The sequence below is a fragment of the Lissotriton vulgaris genome, chromosome 12, assembly GCF_964263255.1.
Source record: "Lissotriton vulgaris chromosome 12, aLisVul1.2, whole genome shotgun sequence".
Classification (NCBI taxonomy): domain Eukaryota; kingdom Metazoa; phylum Chordata; class Amphibia; order Caudata; family Salamandridae; genus Lissotriton; species Lissotriton vulgaris.
In genome coordinates, this window is record NC_141700.1 from 33,619,813 (window position 1) to 33,633,177 (window position 13,365).

The window sequence follows — 13,365 nt, forward strand, 5'->3', positions numbered from 1 at the left end:
GATGGCGATCTGCCTACTCACTAACAAACACACCAGGGTTTCGCCATTCTTCTAACACAGATGTTATGCATGGCAATTTTGAAAAAAGTAATGAGGGTCTCAGCGTCCTGAATGTTAAAAGACGCGGTTCGCTTATGAGAAACATAAGCCAGCGTAATGAATCTCGTTTCTGAAGGAAAAAGCTCGGAGCCTGCGCTCAAGAGACGTTTCGCCAGCGTGATTAGACTAGATGAACAAAGATTTAAGAAAGAGGAAGAAAGGCTGGAAGCTCGCGCTCGGCTTACCTCTCCGTCGGTACTCCTACACCTCCATCTGAGCCGATTGGGGAGGTGCCGGAGCCAACGCGAGAGAGTGTTTTTAACATGTGAATGGATTGGACGGCCGCGGTCACCTGATTTAGTCGTCCAATCAAAACTGATGTTACCCGATGACTGTGTTTGGGTTAATACTCAATACTGATAGGCGGTTTACCTATCACGTGTTGAGAGACGTTATTCACTCATTGGACAATCGTGTTGTTAATGTGGCTGCTAAGCAACGTAGCAGCTATGATGACTGTCGCTATGTACACATCTATTCTGTGTAGCTCAGCGCTGATAAAAGTGCACTGACAGAGGGTTGCATAGCGCAAAATAAATAAATGGCCATAAGTTAATGACCTAGCGCGTGCTACCTACCAGCCGCTGTCGCTATGTGCACACATACTTAATATAGCTCGGCTCTAAACGAGTATTTTAACAGAGAATTACATGGAGCATATTTGATAAATGGGCAAGAGTTGATAACCTTGTACACGCTACCAGATACTCCTTCGGTTTATTCTGTTATTTATTTTCAGGGCAGTATGATGGTAAATGACAAGATCGTTTCTCAATAAGTCTTGTCTCAAATTAGTTCAACAGTATAATAAATGGCAATCTCATCAAAAGTAACTGAATAAAGAGACGAGTAACAGTGTCATCTAGAAGATTTTAGTCTAGAATATATCTCTGGACTGCGGAGGTTGTTTGAACAGAGTCGTGTCACCGAAGAGATACATTTAGGTGTTTTTGGGCAGACCTAGAAGATGTTTTTCTACATTCAGTTAGGGAATGTGTCTTGGTCTTTAAAATACCTCAGGCCCTCCTCCTACCTTCTTGTGTTCTTTGTTCTAATGAAGTCACCACCTTGGTTTGAACAACTTTGAGAAAAAGTTTCTGCCCCCTTCACCAGGTGGTACCAGGTGTCAGTTACACTCACGTATTGACCGTAAAGAAACTCTTTTGTTTGAACAATTTATAACTTAATAGTTCCAGATTGCAAGTTTAATACAGATGCATGTACATAATCCAATGTATTCTTGTATTTCAAATCTAAAATGTAAATTTTCTTGTGTGTTATAAATATTACAGGTCAAAGCGAAAAGAATTGCGAAAATACCTGAAGTCTGGTCTTGATCTCTCCAATGAGTCCGTGAGAGCCATGATCCTTTCAAGGAAGATTGCAGCAGTGAAAAAAAAACTTGTCCGAAACATTGCTGTCTCGAAGAAGAAACAAATTCAGAGATCAACTGTAGGGACGCAGACTGAGCCTAAAGTGCTTCTGGCTCAGGAGTTGCTGCCCAGTGGTAAACGTTCCACTCGCAGACAAAGGCCTCCTGCCAAGGGGAGAAAGATGAAAACCCTGAAACGTGCAGTTCTTTTGAAGTCAAGGCCCTCACTTCAGCCTCAGTTCCTAGATGGTATGTGATTTTATATTTTTGCCATCTAAAGTGTGTATTTGCACATGTGGGAGGATCAAACTGGTATGTACATTGGGAAAAAATAGCTTACTGTGTATTCCTGGCCCACTCAGTTACATGTACCCCATATTATCCCACTGCACAGTACAGGCCCTGAAGAGTAGATGCAGGCTTCTGATGCACTCAAACTCTCCTCCCTCTGCCAGCTGATGGTATTTGGTCTTTTTTAAGCCTCTATGGGAGAATTAAGGGATGCTATCTCCTTTGAAGGGGTTTTCATAAATCTGTAGCTTTAGTCGCTGCATTTTGTAGAAATATCTTAACGCCACCCACCCACCCCCCGTCCGGCCCATTTTGTCATAGTATTTAGATCAGTGTCTTAAATTGTCAGGTACTGTTGTACCTATGTGAATCCCAGTGAGTAACCACATTCTTATTATATGGTCCAAAGGTGTAAAGTAATGGTCTGGGATTTTTAATTGATTTCTCTTTATGCTAATTATGTGCTGAAAGCTTTCCCACTGTGATCACCAGGATTCGATTATTTGTTTGCGGGAGGCTTTATTCTCTTCCATGCATTTCTCTTCACTGAATTAATGGCATAGACAAGTATTCAAAACACTTTCAGCCATCACAATTAAGTTATTTCCACATTGTTTATCAGATCAGCATTATTGTGACTGCAACGTTCACAACAGTTAAAAATTGCTTGACAATTGTTTTTCAGTATCTCTCTGCTTTGAACATTTTTTTCTCCATAACTTTATTAACTTTAAAAAACACACCACAACAACACATCAGTGCGCAAAATTCTGTCTCTTGCCGTTAGGAATGCCACCAGCCTCAGATCTGCCCAACCTGTAATGTCTACAGCCCTCCCACCTCAATAGTGTTGGCCACTCGATATGCTAATTCCACCATTGTCCTCAGATTTTGTCATTTTTTCACTAGCAGCCTCTGGCCCTGTAGATCAGATACTCTATTTCAGCTCACAAGTCTATGGCTGAGGACTGTTTAGAGATGCTGGTAGCTGCTGTCACGTTCCAGTTTCGAGTTGTCTCTCCTGGCCAGATTTGTGACCATCCCAACCAGGGGGGTTTTCAGCTCGAGAGAGAGACCCAGATCCCCCAGTACGCCCAGAAGGGGATCTATAGGCACCCCCAGAGCATTTGTCAGAGTTGTTTCAGTAGTGCTCCAGTATGATGTTATTGCAGGGCAGGACCACACCATATGAAAGAGATTGGTGTTGGATAAGAGGCACCGGGGTAATTAGGTAAAGTCGCATGGGTGTAAGGTAGGTGATGTGTAAGTGGTTTTTTTGGATGAGCCTTAGGTGTGCCTAAATGGCTATAATGCGAGGGGCCATCTGCGCGTCTCTCCGATCTGCGTTGTAGAGTGTTCCACTGTACTCACTTTTTCTTCAGTGTGTTGAACATGGCGGGGGAGTTGTATAACAGTGCTTTCTAAATCTTGGAAATTTACCCTTTTCCTAATGGACCCTGGAGGAGTCTGGTCTCTAGGGGATTAAACTCCAGCAGGTTTAAGGTGTCATCTGGTGAGCAGGCAAGTGCGTGTCTTAGTTGTAGGTATTTGTGGAATTGGGTGGCGGCAAGATAGAATGAGGACTTGAGTCATTCCCTACTACTCTGCGGGTCCAAGACAGTGCCTCCTTTCCTTGACAGGCCCTGATGGGTTTTTGGCAGGGGTGGATCTGAGGATCCTTACAGTTAAACTGATCCCCCATGAAGACCCATTGTCCCAATTGGATGACAACAATTTTTATGAGGCCTGGGGATGTCAGTTTTCTAGACAGATCACCGGAAACTGGCCTGGTCTCTCCTCCTAGTGTGGCTACTGAGTAAGAGGCTTCCTTTGCTATAGTGGTGAGGAGGGTGGCTGAGATCCTTGACCTCAAGCTGCCCTATTTGATAGTCAAGGCCAATGTCTTGACGGAGATGCTCAGCCATGGTATCCCACACAGAACCCCTTCTGCCCTTCAATGAAGCCCTCTCTGATGCCCTGCTCGTGACAACCCTGCGCGCACTCCGTACACCGGCCATGGCACGTCGCTATTGCCCCACCCCAGGGGAGCCAGCTTTGCTCACCCAGCATCCTATCCCTGAGAGCCTGGTGGTGCAGACCTCAACATCCAAAGTGAATCATGGTGCATTCCCTACCACTCCACCAAACAGAATCCAAGAGGCTGGATACCTTCGGTGCAGATAGCTGGTTCTTTATGTGGTATACCAGAAGTCTGGTATACAGTGTAAATAATCCAGGTGTTCCCTTCTGAGCAAAGTGGGGCTTGCTACGGCAATCCCAAGGTGATCTGTTACACACGACTCAAGAAGGAGACCCACACTAATTTATAAAAATAGCGAGTATCGATATATATGTTTAGGCATCAGAGAAAAATCATCCAGGTGGATGTTTTTAAATATAAAATCTTTTCACTTCCAAAGTAGATACTTTGTGCTATTTTTGAGTTCTGCAATGTTATCCGATGGAAGGAAGAAAAAATTCTGCAAACAGGTATAGTACTGCGACTTACAAGACCAATTGCCAGGAGTTAAGATGAGTCATCGGCAAGATCTAAGGCAGAACAGCATTACAATACCAGCTGCGCGAAGGTAGCTGGGTGCAGGGTGTAAAACAGTGTTGGAAGCACAATAGTTTTCTATGGAGATTGGTCACTGCGAAAAAAGGCTGCAGGCTCTGGCTGGAAGGCCAGTCGAGGTGAACCAACAGGAGGGTTCAACTCCTGCGATGCTAGGGGACATAGGGACACCTAGGGTCCTCTTCTCCACAGCTCGTGGGTGAAGGATGTAGAGGTGAATTTAGGCGGCTGGTTTTCTTACCGGGAACAGTTGCTGTCGAGGGGGCATGTGTGTTGAGGCTGCAGGCGATGGACGGGAGTCCACAAGGGGTTAAACCATGATAGGTTCGAGCTCGGAAGGGCTGGGGGACTGTTGATATCGGTGGCCCAATTCAACTTGGCAAGTGCAGTGGTGGCTTCAGCTGCCCGCTTTTGGCGGATCTGGGGGCCTCAAAATCTGCTTTAGAGTTTCTGCGGGATGCAGGAGAACAGGTCCACTGTTCACGGGAGGTGTTTGGTCTTTATCAAGGCAGGCAAGGTCTCAGGTTTTTGGAGTCCGTAGCTGTAGGACGAGTCTACTTTGGTGAAGCTTATGATGAGGGATGAAGACAGGCCGGCAGGGTTGGTACCAGGTCAGCTGTTTCTTACCTCTTCTTTGCTTTTGCAGCCCTTCAGTGTGTCTCTCCTCTTAGGCCATCAGGATCTGCCTCTCTGGTGTCGGGGGCACCCCTAAATACTGAATTTAGAGATGTAAGGAGAGTGCAGGGTAGTAGACGAAGGGCTACTGACTCTTGAGGTCACTACGCTCCCTATACGACCACTTTCTGTAGGAAGTGAGCATAATCCTGTCTCAGAATTACTAAGTATACATCACAAAGATGGCTACTTATGAAAAATCGTGTCCACCTCACTGTAGCCCACCTTTGAGGTGTTGCTAGCCTGGAGGTAGCACGCCTTCCTGACTAACTAATTTTTCTGTCTGTCCAGGTGCTAAGGGGGTCCAGTGAGGATTCCTAGCCTTTTTGTGCTTAAGCCAGAGATTTGCCCAGCCCGCCAGACAGGTGGGTGTTTCAAATTGTACAGCGGGGTTACACTCTTCCACTTCTGGAAACCCTGCAGCCCCTGCCAATACCCTCGCTTCGGCCTAAAGGACCACCTCTTCTTGTTGCACCAGGAAGTGCAGGCTATTTTGATCAAATCAACCAGCAAAAGGGTGCCGACATCAAATATAGGTTGTGGTTGCCATCTCCACTATATTTCTAGTGCCAAAAAAAGACGGAGGCCTCTGTCCTATTCTAGATCTGCTTCTTCGCAATGCCTTCCTGACGAAGGAGATTCAAGTTGCTAACACTTGCTCACTTAGTTTAAAACCCACTGGCTTCTTAGAGGACATCCTGGATTTCGAAGAGAATGACTGAGACTGCTGGGTTTGATGGCCTCCTGCATCCTGCTGGTGAAGTATGCATGATGGCATATGCGGGCTTGAAAGTGGCATCTGAAATCCCAGTGGGTGCAGCACCAGGTGAATGTACGGGACCTGGTCCAGATTTCGGAGGAGACTTTGAAAGATCTGCAGTGGTGGTTAATAGACTACAATAGGGTCTGTGGCAGACCCCTCTAACTTCCCTACCCAGAGCTGACAAATGTATCAATTCTGGGCTGGGTTTGCCATCTGGGAGAGTTGAAGATCAGAGACCTCTGACTTACGGTGGAGACTCAACTTCACATCAGCCTTCTGGAGCTGAGGGTGATTCACTTGGTATTAAAAGCTTTCATGCTTTTCATCAAAGGGACACTTTTGTGACTTTATCCGCTGAGAAACACATTGACGCACTATCTGCACCCCTGTCTGAGTTGTTGTTTGTTTTGTCCTTAGCCGACAAGGCCTTCCTCCTAGCATAGTTGAGGGTTATCTTTCGGCCATCTCTGCTTTTTTGCGGTTGCCCGGCCAACCCTTCCTGTTTGTCACTCGTTGTGACATATTTTCTGAAAGGCCTTCCAGCATATGTTTCCTCCCAAGCCTTTCGTTATGTCCCAATGGGACATTAATTTGGTTTTAACTTATTTAATGTGTTCTTCATTTGAACCCAGGCGTAGCTGTCCTCTCAGACTTTTGACATCCAAGAAAGTCTTCTTGGGGGCCTTCACATCAGGCAAGAAAGTCGGTGAGCTGCAGGTTCTTTCTGTTCAACCTCCATACAATAGCTTTTTTTCAGACAAACTGGTTCTCTGAAACCTGTGTCTCTTTTCTACCAAAGGTTGTGACACCTTTTCACCTCAGCCAAATGTGAGCAAGTGCCATCTTTCTTGCATGGTATGCCCCCACTTTTTTCTGAATTGCTTGCTGATGTGCTTTGACTGAGTGTGCCCTGGGCTCCTGCCAACCAGGTGCCCAGGGCCTGTGTTCCTTCCCTAAAACTGTGTTGAAACTGAAACCCAATTGGCATCTCTGGCCACCTGTCAGCCCCTGGTAAATGGTACCCAGGGCATGGTGACCAGAGAAGACCCCTAAGGGCTGCAGCACTTATTGTGCCACCCTTAGGGGCCCTGTACCCTGACACCCACACACTGCCTTTGCAGGCTGAGTGTCTAGGTGCAGAACTAAACTCACTGCCCTGGCATCCATCAGCCACCCCTCTAGCTGGGTGCCCTATGCCACATGCACTGAGTCCTGTTTAGCAGGACGCAGGGCATCTCAGCCATTACACCAGTACCTAGTAGTCAAAAAGGGGCACGGAGGGGGTTAAACCTGCACAAAGCCAGTTTCCTTACATTTACCAGATATTACTGCCTTGACACTCAGGTCCGTCTTGATGAGCACTCTGCCGTTCGTTCTTCAAGGAATTTTTGGTCTGAGCCAGTACGCTGGCCCACCCCCAGGGAGGTGTTGCTTTGGTATTCATGCTATGATAGAAATCAGTAGCTACAAGTCTTTATCAGATGAACCAGTTACTTGCCTTCTGTAACACTTTATCTGGTAGAAACTCTACTGTAGGAAAGTGCTCCTTTTTTACATGGTCACCCCCATTTTTTCCTGGTAGGTGCAACTTTGACTGGTGTGCACTGGGTTCCTGCTAACCTGGTCCCTAGTGCTAATGTCCTTTCCCCAAAACAAGGCAACTGTGTAATTGTTCCACAATTGGCAATCCCTTTAGCACCCCATAAGTCCCTAGTTAATGGTATACCTAATACCTAGGGCATGGGTATTAAAGAGGGTCCCGGAGGGCTGCAGCCTTTATTCCCACCTTAAGAAACCCACCACTAGACGTATGCAGACTGCCATTGCAGGCTGTGTGAAATGGTGCAGACAAGTGACAACACGGCATGGCACACACTCTGTGAGCAATGTCTCCAGACACTGCATGCAATATAGTTAAAGTCACCCCTACAGCAGGCCTTATGGCAGGGTGCATTGTATTACATGCATGCTCATATCTGCATGAGCAGTTATGCCCCTGTGCTGTCTAGTTCAGTTGCCAGATAGTACAAGTGAACAGGGAAGCCATGTAAGTACATGTACTGGGCACCGGACATTAAAAGTTCCCCAGCTACTTGATGGTTTCACTGAAACACATGGTACCTTAGAGGTGCCCCCTGAAAACATACCAGCCTCTAGTGTACTGACTGACTGGTGTAGACCAGCGTGCCACAACTGGCAGGTTTCTGACCCTCTGCAGGTGAGAGTCCATGGTCTCTGAGGGCAGAAACCAAGCCTGTTCCGGCCGGATGTGGTGTTACCCCTCCAAGCAGGATGGCAAAGTAATCAGCATATCAAGACAGGAGGCTTTAAATGCCTCTGCCGCCTTTGATATGCGACCCAGGGTTCCCCCAGACAGAGTAAATCCCACTCCATGCCCAGAGCCTAGTTAGCACCAGGGCAGGTCGGAAAATTAGCTAGTTAGGAGGCGTGTTCACTATCAGGCTAGTTATACCCCTAAGGTGCGCTACCTGAAGTGAACACAAAAAGTAGAATTTCACCATCTTGGTTTTTGGTGAAATTAAATACACTGGGTCAGGGTTATGGCCCCTCCCCACAGGAAGTGGTAATATAGGGGGTGTAGGCACCCCAGAGGTAAGTAGCCCATTGGCTTCTACCTTACACTCGCTTTAACAGCCCTAAATTGAGTATTGTGGTGGCACTCCTGACACCAGGAACTCAGATTCGACAGATCCAAGAAGAAAAGGACAAAAGAGCGAAGAATACGAGAACTGAGGACCATCTGCAGATTTTTTTGGCACCAAACCCTGCCTTCCTGCACCTATCATGACAAACTGACTCATCCTGTTGCATCTTCCAAGAACCCCGATGGAATGCCAGCTCATTGCAAATTGCCAGCGATCTCCCATGGAGTAGAGGAGCTACTCCTGACAGCCTACAGGCAGCAAAGTCTGGTCCATCTTTTGAAAGCTCCCCGGTCTCACCGACGCAGCCGCCCAGGAAAAAGTAACCGTTTTCCTGGAGGTTAGATCTGTCTCCCTACCAAGTGATAAGATGACAGGACTAACAAGAGACACTCTGCGACAAAACCTTGGGTACCGGACCCCTTGCAGCAATCACAGCCTGTTTAAATCCAATCCAGACTCAGACAACTCTAAGACCGAGCTGCTGTCGAAGGACGTCTGCACTGAAAAGAGTCACTTCCAGAGTGGCCCAGCTGTCCTGTTTTTGTTCCCTCAACCGGCGAGACCGACAACTGTGGGTGCCCGTGACGCACAAGCCCTAGCCACTCTGCACCCGAGTGAGCCATCCCGGGTACCCGAGAACTGACTGTGCTCCCAGGGCCTCATGAACTGAGCCCCCCAGTGGGAGATCCCAAACTTGACACGAAGTACCCCTCTGCAGCCTGTTTCTAGGTGCCCAACCCAAAGAGAGCATTTGGGTGATCATTTTTGCCTCTGTAAACCAATTGTGGTTTGCCTGGACCCTTTACAAAGTGTACCGAATTTTGGTCCACAATATAAAGACAGCTACCTACACTACCCATGCAAGGTCACCCGAACACCTCATGCTCTCCATGTTTAGTAAGAGAGAATGCAAGGTGACCTTCATGAGCACCATTGGCTATGATGAATTGTAAACTCTGGGATCACAAATCTCTCTCCATGTATGAGGATGCCATCTTCAACTGAGAGTTCAGTCGAAATTTTCACAAACGGTTGACAAGGAGAGTCCAACCATTTATAACAAAAGAAAAGACTTGGGACAACAACAAATCTTTTGATAACTCTTCCCTCTATTTATTCTTGCTAATAGCGCACATATTATCCAGATCAACTGCAGCAATAAGATAGTTCTCATATTCTTCATCTAATGCACTTAAAATAATAGATGGAAACCTACACAAATATTCAGTTAGTGATTCTTGCCCAAATAAAAAATGTCAAAATTGTACAGTTTAGTGGGAAAACGTGCAATGCGGGGTGTGTGATCTGCTCAAGATTTTCCAGATCCAGTCTGACTCCTGGGAAATATTCTAGGGGATCTGCTGCTAGATAGAGCCTCTATCAGATAAGGCGCTACTGAAGGTGAGTAACGTGTTCATTAACATCCCTCAACCAAGTATCCTGGTACCATTTATCACAATGAATACCTGAACAAATACCACCAATGTTTTAATTCCCTGTTACAAATAGCTCAACCTGACAGGTGCTTTATTCTGTATCCAGCATCCACATTATTAAAAAATAATGGAAAGGGGCTGAAAAAATGTACTTGCAAGCAGAGTCACAAATTCCTTTGATTTTCACCCTAGCCCAAAGATATAATGAACAACAAAAAACTTCCTTTCTTCCTTGCGTAACCCAACAGCCTAACAACTTTCAGTTAAACCAATGTAAAAAAAAGAACGAAATCCAAGGGGGTGACATCGACTCAACATAGCCCTGTCTCAGGCACCCAGAGAAAGGTCACAATCAACGTGGACATTTGTTAAGTTAATAATAGAAACCTATAGAACTTCGAAGCCGGAAATTCCAGCACCTCAAAAGACTAAAACAGCCTATCCTTGAAATTCCTAAATCCTATTTACTACTTGCTGGAGCACATATCCTCCTCGCTCAGTCCACACACACTTATCAGTGCATCCACCAAACGTTCTTTCTGCTTGCCACCACCTTACAGCAATTCATGAACAACAGTGCCCACAGCCCTTCCTTTCAACTACTACAGTGTTCCATTATGTACAACTCACACTTATTAACACGATCCACCCTAAAACATATAAATGTCATAAAAGAACGCATCCCCAATTCAAATTATCTTGCTCGACCTTACTGTGACCTGCATTAGTAAGAATTCTATCATTGTTCTAGATGCCCTCCTTTCTAAGTTGTAGGTAAGCAGATTATGTGGTTTGGTTGGGAGACCTCACCATGTAATAATGTCACAATCTCTGGCAAGTCCATTTAGGTTCTTTAATAAAACCTTATAGCTCATTCCTGTGTAGCTGAGACACAGAACAGCCAGGCTTAATCTAAGGCAGAAGTGAAAAGAACTTATAAGTACCAAAATAATAAGTAAGAAACACGACTCAATAAAAATCTGACATCAATTTATGAAAATAGATATCTGAAAGAAACAGGTTAGTATTAGATTCCTTACCTTAGAATATCCCCAGGCGTCAGACTGGATCCGGAAATTTTTGCGTAGCAGTACCCTTGCGCGTCGGTAGGCGTCGTCTGCGACTCCGCGTCTGTCGTGGGCGCCGTGATGACGTCTTCAGAGTACTTAGACTCCGCCTCCGCGTGCTGACGTCAGTTCTTCTTTTATCCGCGCCAGCAGCGCAGATCCGGAAAAAGTGGTACCTTAGTAATTTTTTGACTAAACTTTTTTGATCCCTTTTGATCATTTTTCGAGTCTTCGACTCCGAACGGTGCCGATAGGGATGCCAGGTTTTAAACCCTGTGAGGTCTGTGACTGGCTGATGTTGGTTACCGACCCTCACCGGCGATGTCTCCACTGTCTCGGCGTCGACCACGACGACAAGACCTGTTCCGACTGCCGGGCCCTGACTTCGAGAGCTAGGCGGTCCCGCAAGCGACTCGAACTCCGGCAGTCGGCCCCGCGCTGCGAGAGGTCCCGGTGTGGACGGAGGTCGAGGGACCGGTCGCGGGATTGGAGCCATCATAGCTCCGGGAGTCGACATCACTCCGCGGGGTCGAAGTCATCAGGTAAGCACAAGAAGTCGAAGAGACGTCATCGCTCTTCCGACTCCTCTCCACCCCCCCACCCCCCGACGCTCACGCGACGCGGCTGGGGTTCGGGTGACAACGCCCACGCGGCTCCTCCGGAGTCGCGGGCGTCGCGTCCGGCTCCATACCCTCCGGTCCCTGGGCCACACGCGACCACGGAGGAGGTAGAGCGGTTCTTCATGGCCATGTGGTCTCTCACTCCTCCGACAGGCTCCGCGGCGCCTTTGGGCCCAGCGGACCGAGTTGGGGGCTTCGGCCTCGACGCCGTCGGGTGCTTCTGCCTCGGCGCCGCCGGCGTCTTCGGGCCCGGTGCCGCAGGCCCCCGTTGGATCCGGTTCCGGATCCGGGTCGTCGCCGGTTAACCTCACGACCTCACTGGCTCCGGTCCCTCAGGTGTCACCTCCGGCGCCGTCTTCGGGCGGCGCCGCCCCCGATGCCTCCCTCGATCTGGTTCCGGCGCCAGAACGGCGCCGCTGGGCGCCGCTTTCGACGCCGTTTGGAGATTTCTACTTCAACGAACCGGCCCCATCATATGACCCCCCTGAATTTCAGGAGATGGGTGACAAGGAGAATTGAGAGGGGTCTGAGGACCCTCTGACACAGGAGTGTCAGTCCCAGGAGGACTGGACAGGTGGACTTGGGGATGCCAGTGGTCTGGATACTTCACCAGACACTGGTTTTGTCTCACCCCCTACCGTGGCTACGGAGGAGGTGGCAACCTACAGTGTGGTGCGGGCGGCCAAGGCCTTGGGCCTTGAACTCCCCATCACGGCCGTGAGGACTAACCTCCTCACTGAGGTCCTTAAACCGCAGTCAAGCTCGGCTGAGCCTCTGCTGCCGTTTAATGAGGCCTTAACCGACGTTCTTTAGGGCACTTGGTCCATGCCCGCTACAGGTTCGCCTGTAGATAAGAACATGGCCAGACTCCACCGCCCGGCACCGGGCGATCCTTGTTTCCTGTCCACCCACACCACCCCCGAGAGCCTGGTAATTCAGGCTTCGAATTTCCAGACCGCATTTCCGTCAGCTCCGCCTGACAGGGAATCCAAGAGGTACGAGCAATACGGGAAGAAGGTATTCTCCTCCCTGAGTCTGGGACTGCTGTCTTCCAACACAGCGTGCCTCTTGGGCCCACTCTCTGTGGGATACGGTCGCGGACGTGCTGCCAGAATGCCCGTTGGAGGTACGGGCTAAACTCGGCCAAGCCCTTGTGGAAGGCTGAGATGTGGCACGTTACTCTATCAGGTGTGGATTGGATACCACCGACTCTATGGGCAGAGCGATGGCAACGACGGTGGCGATTCGTTGACACGCCTGGTTGAGGTCTGCCAACTTTTCGGCCGATGTCCAGAATACCCTCATGGACATGCCGTTCGATGGCCGTTGCCTCTTTGGCGACAAGGCAGACCATGCGCTTGAGCGCTTTAAGGACTCCAAGGCTACGGCCAGGTCCTTGGGCCTCTCAGCCCCGCGCCAGCAAACGGGTGCCTTTCCCTCCTTTCGTGGCCAAGGAAGGGGCACCCCCACACGTGCCGCCAGCCACGCACCGCAGACTAACATCCAACGCGGTGGCGGCCGTGAAAACCGCCGTGGAGGCGGTCGGGGACAACGGCGAGGTCAATCCACACCTTCCCCTGCAGCATCCGCCTCAAAACCCTCCTAGTCCGTGCTTTCAGGCCCATGTGACGCCAGTGGGGGGCAGGGTTCGCCATCACCTCTTCCACTGGCGCACTGTCACTTCGGACAGGTGGGTGCTGCAAATCGTCCGAAGGGGTTACTCCCTCCCCTTCGAGGCGACCCCTCCAGCCATGCCACCGCAATACCACCGTGTATCGGGGGATAATTTGTGACTTCTGCA

The 13,365-nt window shown here is 48.7% G+C and overlaps 1 protein-coding gene across 2 annotated transcripts in view; it reads left to right on the forward strand.

Annotated features, from left to right (window-relative positions):
* Positions 1–13,365, forward strand: part of LOC147673146 (uncharacterized) — a 175,814-nt gene that overhangs the window by 71,186 nt on the left and 91,263 nt on the right. For both annotated transcript variants that reach the window (XM_086946898.1, XM_086946899.1), the window contains one exon: positions 1,392–1,720. In XM_086946898.1, the coding sequence (XP_086803024.1) occupies positions 1,392–1,720 (329 nt within the window). The remainder of the gene's footprint in view (positions 1–1,391; positions 1,721–13,365) is intronic.